A 15,775-nucleotide genomic window follows, 5' to 3' on the forward strand; every position below is an offset into this window, starting at 1 on the left:
ATAGGCTGGAATGGAAGGTTAGGTCCAATGGAATCCATGGGGATCTAGTTAGGTGTATTCAAAATTGGCTTGAGTGGTAGTTGAAGGTTGTTTTTTTGGAATGGAAGCTGGTGATTAGTGTTATGCCACAAGGATTAGTGTTAGGACACTTGTTATTGGATGTGAATGCATCTGGCTTGATCAGTAAGTTTGAAGATGACACAAAATTATGAGACATTGTTGGTAGTGAAGGTGGTCATCACAGATGATAGGGGAGCTTGATCAGTTGGGAAATGGACCGAAGGGTGAGAAATGGATTTCAATGTAGGTAATTATATAGGTGATGCATTTTGGAAAGATAACTTTGGAAAAACAGTAAATTTTACAGAGTAGGATGTACTATGAATGGCAAGGTAATGGAACTGAGGGACCTGAGAGTGCATGTGCATAGATTCAGGTTTATTATCACTGAGATATGTAGGAGAATAAGGGAAGACCTGATAAAAATGTTTAAAGTTGTGGGAGGCATAGCCAAGGTGAATTTTAAGTCTTTTCCCCAGAGTTGGGGAGTCTAAAACCAGGGGGCATAGATTCAAGGACAGATGGCAGAGATTTAAAATGGATCTGAGGAGCAGACAGAGGAAATGGTTAAGGCAGATACAATAGTATCATTTAAGTAGAACTTGGAAAGGGGCTTGGAGAAGTGGTGTATAGAGATATAAGAGCTGAAAAAGAAATTAGGTCCAGCTGGGTTGGCACCAAAGTCAGTATAGACTGGTTGGCCTGAAGGGCCTGTGTCCATTTTCTATTGCTCTATGACCTATCTTGAGATGATCTACAAATCTGGACCTTGTCTCATTCAGTCCTATGTAAAACATAACAGCGTATAGCACCTTTCAACCCACAATGTTGTGTCAAACTAATTGTCAGATAGCCAGCTAAACTAATCCCTTCTACTTGCAACATGTCCATATCCCTTCATTTTCCTTACATTCATGTGCCTATCTAAACGTCTGTTAAAAATTCCTCATATATTCTGTCTCTACCACCACCATAAACTGGATATTCCAGGTACCCACCACTTACTCTGTAAAAAAAAACACTTACCCTAACACTTCCTTTAAAATTGTCCCCTCTCACCTTAAATGCATGCCCTTGGATATTAGAAATTTCAGCCCTGGTAAAGAGATATTTTCTGTTACTCTGTCTATGCCTCTCATAATCTTGAAAACCTCTGTCCCATTTCCCATCAGCTTACACTGCTCCAGAGAGAACAACCCATATTTGCATAACCTTTCACTATAGCACATGCAGTCTAATCCAAGCAGCATCCAGGCAGCCTCTTTTGCACATTCTCCAAAGCCTTGACGTCCTTTCTATAATGGTGCAACCAGAAATGTATGCATCATTGATATAAAGCAAACAGAAGCGGTTCCAGAATACACCTCATGGATTACAGTCACCCATCAGATGCAAAGAAAACTCCCCCCCCACCACTTCCCTTACCAAAATATTTCTTCCCTGCCAATAAACTTAATTTATAAGTGAAACTTACTGCCTACACCATGTCTGATCTTCACTAATCTAAGTTGGCACTACAGCTTTTGATCATAGTGGTAAGTTAGAGTTCAAAACTAGGACTTAACCATAGTACATCCTCAACAGTAATGGAACAGAGCTCTTCTGATAAAAAGGTAATAAATTACCTGATATGGTAAATTTGCTACACATGCATCAAAGAATGGCAAGTCTGTCTTCAGCACATCTCCAACCATTATTTGAAGTTTATTTGCAACAGGTCTGAAACAAATTTACACAAGAAATAAAAATATTATTTGAAATATAAAAGCAGACAAAACTTGACATTAGTTGCAATCCAAATTCTTTAGTATGATTGTCTCCCACATGATTCATGATGGCACTTAGTAATATAAAATACTTCTATAACTTACGTTCCTTGAACTCTTTTCTGTAGTTCAGCAACAAGTCTGCTATCAAGTTCACAAGCAATTACCTATAGTGAACATAAAAATCAAAACCATGATTATTGTCGTAATATGCTAAAATCCATTGAACATCAACAAATCTGAACATGTTTATTAGAGATCAGGCTGGCCTAGAAATGTGAAATTAGTTTAATTTGTGAAAAACAAACAAGAATATGTCCTTGATGGTCAGATACCAAGAACTTTAAAAGCTTAAAAAGGATCAGGACATTGAAGCACACTTAATCATAAACTAACACACACACACAAAAATAAACAGAAAAAGTAGTAATATTGGAGTCTAATCAAAAAATAGCCAAAGGGCAAAACTTAAAATAGGTAAGGAAGAAAAACTATAAGTAATTCATAAAACCTTAAATCTGCAAGCAATGGAATGCAACAGAGCAATGAAATAAAGTGATTTAAGTGAGCGTAATCAATCACAAACAAATCCTATGTTTGAAACCAAAATAGAGATATAGAAGGCTGCATAAAATGTCCTAGAATAAATATTGTGCAATAAAAAAGCAGTAATCTACTATAGTGATTAAATGTTGATCTCCATATAAAGAGTGCTTGCTTGCATATTGTTCTGCTTTGCCTCGCCATACCTTTTTAGCCTTTTCCAGAATTTTCACAGTCATGTTACCTGTACCAGGGCCAACTTCCAGTATGACATCTGTGGGTCTAATAGCAGTCTTAATGAAACAAAAATGAAAATTAAAGAAGTTATTCCATAATATCATGTACTCTATAAACTATTGAAACCATGCAATTATTTTACATAACATTAAATATATTGTTGAAATATTCCGGATTGCTGAACTAATTTGTTCGAAGATGAAGTACAAGTGCTTGCAAATACAAAGCTACTCAAATGTTACAAATAACCAACTACATATTATTAAATACAATCTGATCAATTTCTTCTTTTCATCCTAGATAATTATTTTATGGACCAGACCAGCAGTGCTCAGATACTAACCAAATCTATTTTCTTTAGATATATCTTCAAGTACTCCCTCTTTAAGGAAATGATTTTTAAGAGAATCCAATGTTTTGTTATAAGCCAAGTGTTATAGTTGCTTACAGTTTTGCTGGTCCTTTAATTACTTAGCTTGACTTGCTAACATGTTGGTGACTGAAGAAAGAAATGGGCACAGGAAGCACGTACATTATAATTTCAATTTTCTTTTATGGACAAAACAGCAGGATGACAAAATCACCTTGACACACAGAGTTAAAATTTCGTGGAAACAAATAAAGATTGCTAAGTTCTTCCTCTGGACATGAGCAAAATACACAGTTTCTCAGTTCAAATGAGAAACGGCTTCCAAGTCTTTAGGTCACAATTTTTTCATATGTTTATTTCAGAAGTGAAATCATTCATACCATAACATTAAAAGGTACACCTCAAGAGGTTTGGCAATTATTTGCTATATCATATCAAATGGAATAAATGATCCCTAAATCCCCAGATCTGTGAATAGATAATGAAGTCCTGTTCTAATTTTTCCAAATTTGACAGCAGGTTCAAAACCTAGGTTGGTGTTGGAAATTCCAATCACCCATTAAAATTAAATCCAGAGATATGCACGTGTACGTGTTGAAACAGAAAATCCAAGACATCAGTGACAGCCGGCTGGGCATCTGCCACAATTCTGTGTCACTGCAATTTAGTACAGAGATTTACCTTACTGGAACTCCCCAGTATGAGTGAAATAAAAAAGAAAGGATCTCTTGAATTCTACCTGAAGTGTGAAGCAGGGAAGGATCATGAGACAAAGATAAGTTCTGCTTCCTAATTATTAGTTTTCTTTAAAAAAAAATTGTGTACATAAAAATACTCGTAGAAGACTCCATAGTTTTGACAAGAGGCAGGGTTGCTGTCTCAAAGGTGTGCCCTGCCAAATCCCTTGAGGGACAACTAGTCATGTAAACCACAAACTGAATTGTTAGCTTCATGGCAGTGATCTATAATAAATGTGTTATTCAACCAAGAGTACAGAAAAATATGGATCTGCAGAGCACTGAATGACAAATAAATTAATTTTAAAAATTTAAATAAATTCTATTTCCTCTCTTTTTTTATTTCCCATTGCAGCTAAGACATTAACTCCCAAGATAGTCTATACATAAATGAAGAGCAAGAGGATAACTAGAGTAGGACCTCTCAAGGACAAAGAACACGTGTTTGGAGGCCAAGGATTTGGGCAAAATCCTAGATGGGTACTTAGTGTTGATATTCACCATGGAGAATGCATAGACGATAGTGAAAATAGTGTTATGCATATTCATAAGCTAGGATATTTTGAGATAAGAGGCAGTATCGGGTCTCTTGAATAATGTTAGGGTGGATAAGTCCTGAGGGTCTAATGGCATATACCACAGGTTATTGAGAGAAGCAAGAGACGAGATTGCCTTGATCAAAATGTTTGTGGCCTCTCCAGCCCATAACTGAACTCCTGGAGGATTGGGAATAGCTAATACTGTTTCTTTGTTCAAGAAGGGAAATATGGATAATCCTGGAAATTAACATTGATGAGTTAGGTAGTGGTAGGAAAGCTATTGGAGAGGATTCTGAGCATTGGTAAAAGCATGACCAAATTAGGAAGAGTCAGCATGGCCCTGTGCAGGGTGGATCAGGTCTTACTAACAAATGAGTTTCTTGAGGATTCGAAGGATTTTAATAAAAAGTATTGCACTTTGGGGATCAAGTGTTAAGGGAAATGTGTAATTTGGTACACAAATGCTATGACCCTCAACAATATTATGTACACAGGAATCTTAGGGCCCATGGCCCAGCTCCCTGAAAGTGGTTGCACAAGTTGACAGAGTGGTAAAGAAAGCGTATGGCATGCTTGTCTCTATTAATTGAAGCATTAAGTTCAAGAGTCAGGAAGTCACGTTCCAGTCCTGATGAAGGGTCTCAGCCCAAAGCATTGACTGTTTATTCTTTTCAATAGATGCTGCCTGGCCTGCTGAATTCCTCCAGCAATTTGTGTGTGTTGCTTTGGATCTCTAGCATCTGCGGATTTTCTTATGTTTGAAGCTTATAAACCACGGTTAAGCTGTGCTTAGAGTGTTGCATTCATCATTGTAAAGTATTTTAGGGAAGGGTGCCGAAGAAGTTTACCAGGATGTTTTTCTGAGTAGAAAGTATGAGATAAGAGCAGAGAATGGACAGAGGTTTATTAAGTTATAAAAACCATAGGCAGCTGTTTATTTTCTTCCTGTGTTGAGGTAAAGGGCAAAATTTTAAGAAGATATGTAGGGCAATGTTTGTTTATACACACAGAAATGGTGAATGCATAGAATGCGCTGCCAGGGTTGGTGGTAAAGACAAATAGAAAAGAGGTGTGTAGAAGTCTACCAGATAGGCACACAATTATGCAGAGAATGGAAGGAAATGGAAGATGTGCAGGGAAAAGGGATTTATCTAATTAGGCATTATTAGCTTGATTAGTTTGGCACAACATTGTGAAGCAAAACGCCTGTTCCTGTGCTCTACTGTTCTGTGTATCAATAATCATTTAATGCATGTAAAGACATTCAAAAACCTAGAAATGGAAATGTTAAATTATATATGGATTGGACTAAACAATATGGCATATTGCCTACTACTGTACCTTGTCAATGATGCTATTCACAATTAAAGGATTCTTCAGAATATGCTGTCCAATTCCAGTGTTGAACACAATACCTAAGGAAAGCATTACCAAACTGAAGTTATAAACACAAAAAAGTTTTCAAAAATCCCAATTTTGCCAAAGCTAGCACGCATGTAGAGCTTGCAGTACAACAAACATTTAGAAAGCCAAAACTACAGACAAATTAACCTGACACATGATAGAAAAAGGAAGAGAGCTGGCAGGCAAAAATAGCTAGTCCTGACGGAAACAGACAGAGTAAGTTTTCTAAAGTTGCAGAATCCACTATGCCCAGCCAAAAGATGTGCTGGTTTTCCTTGTTCTAACATTGCAGGAGGCCACAGACGAAGTTCAGAATGGGAGTAGTATCATAAGTTGAAGTGTCAGGTGATTAGAAAATCAGGGCTACTCCTGCAGACCACAGGTACAGGTGTTGTGCAAAATCATCACCAAACCTGTATTTTTGTTCGTCAGTGTGGATGGGCCACCCTGAGCACCACAGGCAGTGCACTAGATTGGACGAAGTGAAAATGAACCGCGGCTGCCTTACATGGAAAGACTGTTTCATTCTCTGGATCAGCACATAATAAATGCCGGAGGGAGTCAGGCAGCGTCGATGGAGCAAAATGAACAGTCAATATTTTAAACTGAGATCCTCCATGGATACTGCCTCACCCACTGAGTTCCTCCAACATCTTGTGTGTGTTGATTAAGTTTTAATGTGAGAATAAATTCAGCCAAGTGAATGATGTGTAGGCAAAAGAGAACTGATAAGGTCTTAATTTGAGGAAGGAACATAAGTGTGGAGGGAATGTACATTTGGGTTGAAGGTGAATTGGTTAGGACTAGAGAACTGGGAAACTGTCATGGAAGTAGTGGAATCGGCATAAAAATGTAACAATGGAGTGAAGGTAATAAAAAAATGAATTTCAGTAGACAGGAAGTAGACTGTAATGTATAAAGTGCCATGGATGAGAAAGTAGATGGACTGATTAATAAACCCGCAGAAAACATGAAAATTGACACAAATAGCAAAGATGACTGCCTAAGGATACATTAGACAGTTGGGCAGGGAAGTAGCAGATAAAAATTACTTCAGACGTGTGAGATAATGCAATTTGGAAAGTCATTTTGGCAGCACGTACAGAGGGGAGATTGACGGGGCCTTGACAATCATTACTAGCACCACCAAGACTGAGAAGAAGCCATATTGTGTGTTTACTCAAAAAGGGAAATAGGGATAATCCAAGAAATTATAGGCTGGTGAGCCTTGGGAGGTCAAATGCACAGAGAAAATATACAGGTAATGGCAGTCCTTTAACACCACGTACAGAGGGACCTTGTGGTCCATTGCACTCTGAAGGAGGCCACAAAAGTAGATAGGACAACAGAGAAAGCACATTGTATATTTTTCTTCATTGGCTCATATATTCAGTGTACTGCCTGGATTAGAGGGGATGAGTGAAAAAAAAGACTGGTTAGACAAAACTGGGCTATTTACTCAGCAGTTCATGCTGTGGGGAACTTAATAGAAGCTTCTGAATTTATGAAAAGCATAGATAGAATCTTTTTCCTCAAATAGTAACATCAAATATTAGAGGAAATGCACTCATGGGAGAGATAAACAAAGCTTGAAAGGGATGTGTGGAGTAAGTTTTTTTTAAATTACGTTATCTAAAGCTTGAAAAGGAGGAGGTGCTTGCTGTCTTGAGGAAAATTAAAGTGGATAAATCCCCGGGACCTGACAGAGTGTTCCCTCGGACCTTGAAGGAGACTAGTGTTGAAATTGCGGGGGCCCTGGCAGAAATATTTAAAATGTCGCTGTCTACGGGTGAAGTGCCGGAGGATTGGAGAGTGGCTCATGTTGTTCCGTTGTTTAAAAAAGGATCAAAAAATAATCCGGGAAATTATAGGCCGGTGAGTTTACCGTCAGTAGTAGGTAAGTTATTGGAGGGAGTACTAAGAGACAGAATCTACAAGCATTTGGATAGACAGGGGCTTATTAGGGAGAGTCAACATGGCTTTGTGCGTGGTAGGTCATGTTTGACCAATCTGTTGGAGTTTTTCGAGGAGGTTACCAGGAAGGTGGATGAAGGGAAGGCAGTGGATATTGTCTACATGGACTTCAGTAAGGCCTTTGACAAGGTCCCGCATGGGAGGTTAGTTAGGAAAATTCAGTCGCTAGGTATACATGGAGAGGTGGTAAATTGGATTAGACATTGGCTTGATGGAACAAGCCAGAGAGTGGTGGTAGAGAATTGCTTCTCCGAGTGGAGGCCTGTGACTAGTGGTGTGCCACAGGGATCAGTGCTGGGTCCATTGTTATTTGTCATCTATATCAATGATCTGGATGATAATGTGGTAAATTGGATCAGCAAGTTTGCTGATGATACAAAGATTGGAGGTGTAGTAGACAGTGAGGAAGGTTTTCAGAGCCTGCAGAGGGACTTGGACCAGCTGGAAAAATGGCAGATGGAGTTTAATACTGACAAGTGTGAGGTATTGCACGTTGGAAGGACAAACCAACGTAGAACATACAGGGTTAATGGTAAGGCACTGAGGAGTGCAGTGGAACAGAGGGATCTGGGAATACAGATACAAAATTCCCTAAAAGTGTCGTCACAGGTAGATTGGGTCGTAAAGAGAGCTTTTGGTACATTGGCCTTTATTAATCGAAGTATTGAGTATAAGAGCTGGAATGTTATGATGAGGTTGTATAAGGCATTGGTGAGGCCGAATCTGGAGTATTGTGTTCAGTTTTGGTCACCAAATTACAGGAAGGATATAAATAAGGTTGAAAGAGTGCAGAGAAGGTTTATAAGGATGTTGCCGGGACTTGAGAAACTCAGTTACAGAGAAAGCTTGAATAGGTTAGGACTTTATTCCCTGGAGCGTAGAAGAATGAGGGGAGATTTGATAGAGGTATATAAAATTATGATGGGTATAGATAGAGTGAATGCAAGCAGGCTTTTTCCACTGAGGCAAGGGGAGAAAAAAAACAGAGAACATGGGTTAAGGGTGAGGGGGGGAAAGTTTAAAGGGAACATTGGGGGGGCTTCTTCACACAGAGGGTGGTGGGAGTATGGAATGAGCTGCCAGACGAGGTGGTAAATGCGGGTTCTTTTTTAACATTTAAGAATAAATTGGACAGATACATGGATGGGAGGTGTATGGAGGGATATGGTCCGTGTGCAGGTCAGTGGGACTAGGCAGAAAATGGTTCGACACAGCCAAGAAGGGCCAAAGGGCCTGTTTCTGTGCTGTAGTTTCTATGGTTTCTTGCAGAACCAATTAAGATCTTAAGTCTTGGCTTTTAGATTTGGAAAAAGGAAAAGTACTCATTCAACAAATATCTTGGACTCAAACAAGTATATTTAACACAAACACCTTTCCCTGTTACTGTTAACTTTCTATTGCTACATTTGGCACGGAAATATCCTACATAAACTTGCTGCATTAGTAAAACTACCAGTACAATTAAAGTGTTTACAGGAACAATCCATTACAAATGTTGGATGGAAATGAGTAAGCGATAGATAGATGATTTATGGATCCCACAGGAAGCATTACAAGTACACATATATAAATATTAGAAGAGAAGTAGGAAGAATAAAATTAAGTTAGAGCAGAGCAGAATCATTTTATTGAGCCAGCTGACATCACCCGCGTTGATGTCATTCCCCCAGCACTACACCGCATTGAAGATGTACTGCCGACAAAAGATTGGTAGAACATGTGAAGAAGAGGCCTGCATACTCCATAAGAACCTCAGTCTCCTCGGAAAGTAGAGGCGACTCTGCCCTTGTTGTACACAGCCCCTGCGTTGGTGCTCCACTCAAGTTTGTCATCCAGGTGCACCCCCAAGTACTTGTAGGTCCTAACCATCAATAATTAATCTGTGCATAACAGACCCAGACATAAGTTGTCCCCAAATACACATTTACGAAACCAGTTTGACACAGGCAGAGATATTCCGGGGCTAGGAAACGATGCCCGCTGGATTGACAGCGGCGGCAAAGAGTCTGTTGATCCCGACACGCTGGCTGGAGAAGGGCATAAGTTTTACGCTTGCTTCTTCTGTAACAGCCCCGTATTCAAGCACCACACGATCCAACCTCCCCGCGGAGTCAGTCACAGGCCCCAGGGCATCACACTCTCCCCGCGGCGTCAGCCACAGGCCCCAGGCCATCACTCTCTCCCCGCGGCGTCAGCCACAGGCCCCAGGCCCCAGGCCATCGCACTCTCCCCGGGACAACCCCTATTTCACCTGGAGCCGCGGTCTCCCGGTGGCCACGCGATCGCTTCTCCCTCTTGACTTTGGGCATCTCGCCAAGCGCCGCTCCAGCACCGATCACAACCCGCGCGTCTCCTCCTTCACCAGCCGAGCCGGCAGCCCCTCCGCGAGAGAGCCCTGACCTCCGACGTTAGGACGGGACCCCGGTAAACCACCAACTAACGCCGGCCCCTCGCAGCACGCCGTCGCTCCGGATGACGTCACGACAATAAGGAGCGAAGTCAAGAGAAGTCCCCCCCCCCCCCCCGGATGCCGCGCTCTCGGGCGCCGCTCGCAGGTAAAGCAGGCGCGCTGCAGCGACTGGGGTAACACACAAAATGCCGGAGGAACCCAAATGTCTCAGGAAACATCTACGGAGGGATAGTGGGCCCGTTCATCTCGACTGAAGATTTCCCTCTATCTACGCTACCTGACAGCGTCCCCCCCCCCGAGTTCCTCCAGCATCTTGTCTAATCTTTTCCTGAGCACACTGCAGCCTGCATATTACCCCCAAAGTCTGCCAACTTCTTACTATTTATATGTTCCTGGGGAAATTCTCTACTACAGCTCAGCTCAGCTCTCTGAATATAGCTCCAGAAAGCTTTTTGGAATTTCATCCTGATTTAGACTTAAGAGAAGAGAAATAGTTTGATGGGTGGAATTGTGAGAAAGATGCTAATAAGTTTAAATCAGAATCAGGTTTATTATCACCGGCATGTGTCTTGAAATTGGTTAACCTAGCAGCAGCAGTTCAATGCAATACATAATATAGAAGAAAAAAACAAAATAAAATAATAATAAATTAATTAATTATACATATATTGAATAGATTAAAAATCATCCAAAAATCAGAAATAATAAATATTTAAAAAAGTATCCCACCACTAAGCACACCTTTCCCTCCCCCCCCCGCTTTCCCCAGGAATCGCTCCACACGCGACTCCCCTGTCCATTCGTTCCCCCCCCCATCCCTCTCCACTGATCTCCCTCCTGGCACATACCCTTGTAAGCAGAACAAGTGCTACACATGCCCTTACACTTCCTCCCTCACCGTCATTCAGGGCCCCAGACAGTCCTTCCAGGTGAGACGACACTTCACCTGTGAGTCGGCTGGGGTGATATACTGCGTCTGGTGCTCCCGATATGGCCTTCTATATATTGGCGAGACCCGACGCAGACTGGGAGATCATTTCACTGAACACCTACGCTCTGTCCACCAGAGAAAGCAGGATCTCCCAGTGGCCACACATTTTAATTCCACGTCCCATTCCCATTCTGATATGTCTATCCACGGCCTCCTCTACTGTAAAGATGAAACCACACTCAGGTTGGAGGAACAACACCTTATATTCTGTCTGGGTAGCCTCCAGCCTGATGGCATGAACATTGACTTCTCAAGCTTCTGCTAATGCCCCACCTCCCCCTCGTACCCCATCCATTATTTATTCATATACTCACATTCTTTGTCTCTCTCTCCCTTTTCTCCCTCTGTCCCTCTCACTATACCTCTTGCCCATCCTCTGGGTTCCCCCCCTCTTTTCTTTCTCCCTGGGCCTCCTGTCCCATGATCCTCTCATATCCCTTTTGCCAATCAACTGTCCAGCTCTTGGCTCCATCTCTCCCCCTCCTGTCTTCTCCTACCATTTTAGATCTCCCCCTCCCCCTCCCACTTTCAAATCTCTTACTAGCTCTTCTTTCAGTTAGTCCTGACGGAGGGTCTCGGCCTGAAACGTCGACTGTACCTCTTCCTATAGATGCTGCCTGGCCTGCTGTGTCCACCAGCAACTTTGATGTGTGTTGCTTGAATTTCCAGCATCTGCAGAATTCCTAATGTTTGCACGATTGAAAAAAGTGAGGTGGGTAGTGTCCAAAGATTCAATGTCCATTTAGGAATCAGATGGCAGAGGGCAAAAAGCTGTTCCTGAATCGCTGAGTCTGTGCCTTCAGGTTTCTGTACCTCGTACCTGATGGTAACAGTGAGAAAAGGGCATGCCCTGGGTGCTGGAGGTCCTTAATAATGGATGCTGCCTTTCTGCGATACCACTCCTTGAAGATGTCCTGAGTACTTTGTAGGCTAGTACCCAAGATGGAGCTGACTAGATTTACAACCCTCTGCAGCTTCTTTCAGTCCTGTGCAGTAGCCCCCCCCCCACCTCCCCCCCATTCTAGACAGTGATGCAGTCTGTCAGAATGCCCTCCACGGTACGTCTACAGAAGTTTGAGTGTATTTGTTGACATACCAAATCTCTTCAAACTAATGAAGTATAGTCGCTGCCTTACCTTCTTTATAACTGCGTCGATATGTTGGGACCAGGTTAAACCCTCAGAGATCTTGACACCCAGGAACTTGAAGCTGCTCACTCTCTCTACTTCTGATCTCTCTATGAGGATTGGCACGTGTTCCTTCATCTTACCCTTCCTGAAGTCAACAATCAGCTCTTTCGTGTTACTGACGTTGAGTGCCAGGTTGTTGCTACAAAACCACTCCACTAGTTATCATATCACGCTCCTGCACGCCCTCTTGTATCCATCTGAGATTCTACCAACAATGGTCGTATCATCAGCAAATTTATTATTGGTATTTGAGCTATGCGAAGCCACACAGTCATGGGTATAGATAGAGTAGAGCAGTGGGCTAAGCACACACACCTGAGATGCCCCAGTGTTGATCGTCAGCGAGGAGGGGATGTTATCACCAATCCACACAGACTGTGATCTTCCAGTTTGGAAGTCAAGGATCCAATTGCAGAGGGAGGGACAGGGGCCCAGGTTCTGCAACTTCTTAGTCAGGATTGTGGGAATGATGGTATTAAATACTGAGCTATAGTCAATGAACAGCATCCTGATATATGTGTTTGTGTTGTCCACGTGGTCTAAAGCCGTGCAAAGAGCCATTGAGATTGCATCTGCCATTGACCTATTGTGGCGATAGGCAAATTGCAATGGGTCCATGACCTTGCTGAGGCCAGAGTTCAGTCTAGTCATGACCAACCCCTCAAAGCATTTCATCACTGTCAATGTGAGTGCTACTGGGTGATAGTCATTAAGGCAGCTCACATTATTCTTCTTAGCCACTGGTATAATTGTTGCCTTTTTGAAGCAAGTGGGAACTTCCGCCCATAGCAGTGAGAGGTTGAAAACGTCCTTGAATACTCCTGCTATGAATACTGAATGAACAATGTCTCTAGGCTTATGTAGAGCCTTGTTAAAACCACACCTGCACCATCGTATGCAGTTCTCATTCCCTTAAAAAAGGATATATTTACCAGAGGGAGTGCAACAAAGATTCAAGAGATTCCTAGTGTGGTAAAATTATCATAGAGGGGGAAATTCCCAACAGCTTGGACAACCAAGACTATACATTGCGAACCTGAACTGAACCATTGAGCTACTTGATCCTGTTCTGACCTGACTAACTTCATCTCTGACCAGTAATGGAAGGAAAATGCATTATCTTGTCTGTATATTATTATATTTCCCATCCCCATTATATTTCTGCAGTCTTGTCTGTATGTTTTGTAATTCCAGAAACTGATCAAAAGAAAAACAAGGGAACAGGGGATAACATGTGCACGTTTAGTTTTACTTTGGTGAAATGTGCACATATGACGTGGTGGTATAATGACATATGTAACCCAAAATGAATGATTTCAGCAAAGAATGCTTAATCAAACAATATATTTACAATATTACTGAAATGTTAAATGCACAACATTCCTCTCTGCTTAGCTATAAACTCCAACTCAACTTATATGGACATCCAGAGCATAGTGAATTTTAAATTGTCTCATTCAGGCCTGAAGATTTCATCGCTGTGTCGGATTTCTTACTCCTGTGGGATAATGTTTTTCCTGACAAGGGGGAGGGTGTCACCTTGCTTGGCAGGTCAAACTTGTGGCTGTGAAACAATCTCATGTTATGGGGCCTCCTCCATGATGGTTGTAGGAGTTGACTCTGGGACTGAAGAAAGTGGTTCTGACATCTCTGAACACCTTTCTTTTGGACGTGTTGCGTCCCGAACAGTGCATGGAAAGCTGCTCGATTTGATGATTTGTCCCAGGTCACCAGGCAAAGCTTCGAGCCAATGCTTTCGTTTTGACCATGCCTAGATGACCGCATGTAGCTCATCCAATTTTAGCTCGAAGCTTGGATGGTTCAACAACTCTCAACTCCCACATAAGGCAACTCGAATCAAAGGCAAGTCCATCCCTGTGCTGGTAAAAATGGGGGAACTGAAAGTTCTGCTGCACATTCCAGCCAATTGGGTGGCCATGAAGACCTGAGACAGTGTGGGGTCATTTCTGGTTTCCCTTTAGATCATCTCTGCTGAACTAGAGACACTTCCGATTTGCGTTAGGCAGAATACATCAAGAAGGGTGTCCTCTTTTCCAAATTTTTTGGGTATTCTCCTTCTCCTTTTCTATCAGCATTTTCATGATTAGTTGTCCTCTTGAATTTGATTTTGTAACTGCGTCCTCTAAGAAGCAGAGCCCACCTCTACATTCCTGCTGCTGTTGTTAGTAAAACACCTCTCTGTGGATTGAAAATGGACAGTAGTGGTTGATGATCAGTATAAGGGTAAACTCTCTCCCATACAGGTACTGGTTGAAATGTTTTACACCCCCAATCCGATTCAAGGCCTCTCAGTCAACCAGTGCACAATTTTTTCTCTGCAGCATTAAGGAAACGAGCTGCGAAGGCTATGTGGCATTCATTTCCATCTCTCATAACATGTGACATGAGTGCACCTGTACCAGAAGCTGGAGTGTCACAGACAAGCTTCACTGGATGATGGGGAGCATAGTGTGTCAGTACAGTGTCCCACGTCACCATTTTCCCTGCCTTTTTGAAAACCACCTGTCACGTACCCCGTGACGGGTTAAAGAACCAGCAGAAATGGAAAACACTTTGGAGTCTGGTATTGCTATTAACTAATAATATTTCTTAGTAACTACGCAATACAGTAATTTTAAAATCAGATATATAAAACAGGTTAGGAATGATTATACATAAGTAAGTGTGGAATATTTAAGAAAACCAAGCTTCTTCAAGTCCAGGGGTAAATAGATACAGTCTTACGATAATGAGTAAAGTCCAGTTCAGTTTGTGGTATTGAGTTGAGTAGTGATGGGGGGGGGGGGAGGGAGGGAGGGAGGGAGGGAGGGAGGGAGAGAGAGAGAGAGAGAGAGAGAGAGAGAGAGAGAGAGAGAGAGAGAGAGAGAGAGAGAGAGAGAGAGAGAGAGAGAGAGAGAGGGGGGGAGGGGGAGAGAGAGAGAGAGAGAGAGAGAGAGAGATTGATTGAGATTTGAGTCTTCAGGTGAGTTGACGCCGTTGATCTTCCCGTTGTCCTCCATAACCCTTTAAAAGTCACCGACTGTGACTTCAACAAAGGGGATTGTTCTTCTGTGGTGGAATCATCAACCCAGGCAAAAGGTTGGACACATGAACAACTCCCCTCCGGTCACTCCCTTTTCTCACTGCAAGAGCCACTGATCAATCTGCCTGATTGATCCTCCAAAATCCCACTTTTTCTGTGGGCACAACAAAGCTCATTCAGTGTCCAAAACCATGTGCTGCAGGTCTATCATCTGACCTCCTATTTATCTCACCGTACTGAGTACCAACTGTCATTCAAATAACTCCTCCCATCTTTGTCTGTGTAAGCACTAGCAGGCAATGTCCTTGGGGAGTATAAACACACTCCAGAGAAACTATAACATCGATAGTCCATCAAATAACGCTGCCCTTGGTCACCATAGCGACTTACGAGCTGCTCTCTCTCCAACTCAGCAGAAAACCAGAAGTTCCTCATGCCTTAAAGTGACAGTCCACAGGAAATATAAACCTTAGGGGTTCATAACACCATCTCAAAGCATCTCTCTCTCTCT

The 15,775-nt window shown here is 42.1% G+C and overlaps 1 protein-coding gene across 5 annotated transcripts in view; it reads right to left on the reverse strand.

Moving 5' to 3' along the window:
- Nucleotides 1–15,775, reverse strand: part of dimt1l (DIM1 dimethyladenosine transferase 1-like (S. cerevisiae)) — a 36,205-nt gene that overhangs the window by 16,617 nt on the left and 3,813 nt on the right. For 4 of the 5 annotated variants that reach the window (XM_063042989.1, XM_063042990.1, XM_063042991.1 and 1 more), the window contains 4 exons: nucleotides 5,594–5,667; nucleotides 2,576–2,662; nucleotides 1,932–1,993; nucleotides 1,686–1,779 (listed from right to left, as the gene is read on the reverse strand). In XM_063042989.1, coding sequence (XP_062899059.1) covers nucleotides 1,686–1,779; nucleotides 1,932–1,993; nucleotides 2,576–2,662; nucleotides 5,594–5,667 — 317 coding nt within the window. Of the gene's footprint in view, nucleotides 1–1,685; nucleotides 1,780–1,931; nucleotides 1,994–2,575; nucleotides 2,663–5,593; nucleotides 5,668–9,881; nucleotides 10,097–15,775 lie in introns of those variants that run through there. The other variant, XM_063042988.1, reaches the window with a different exon arrangement.

The sequence above is a fragment of the Mobula hypostoma genome, chromosome 3 (assembly GCF_963921235.1).
Source record: "Mobula hypostoma chromosome 3, sMobHyp1.1, whole genome shotgun sequence".
Lineage (NCBI taxonomy): Eukaryota > Metazoa > Chordata > Chondrichthyes > Myliobatiformes > Myliobatidae > Mobula > Mobula hypostoma.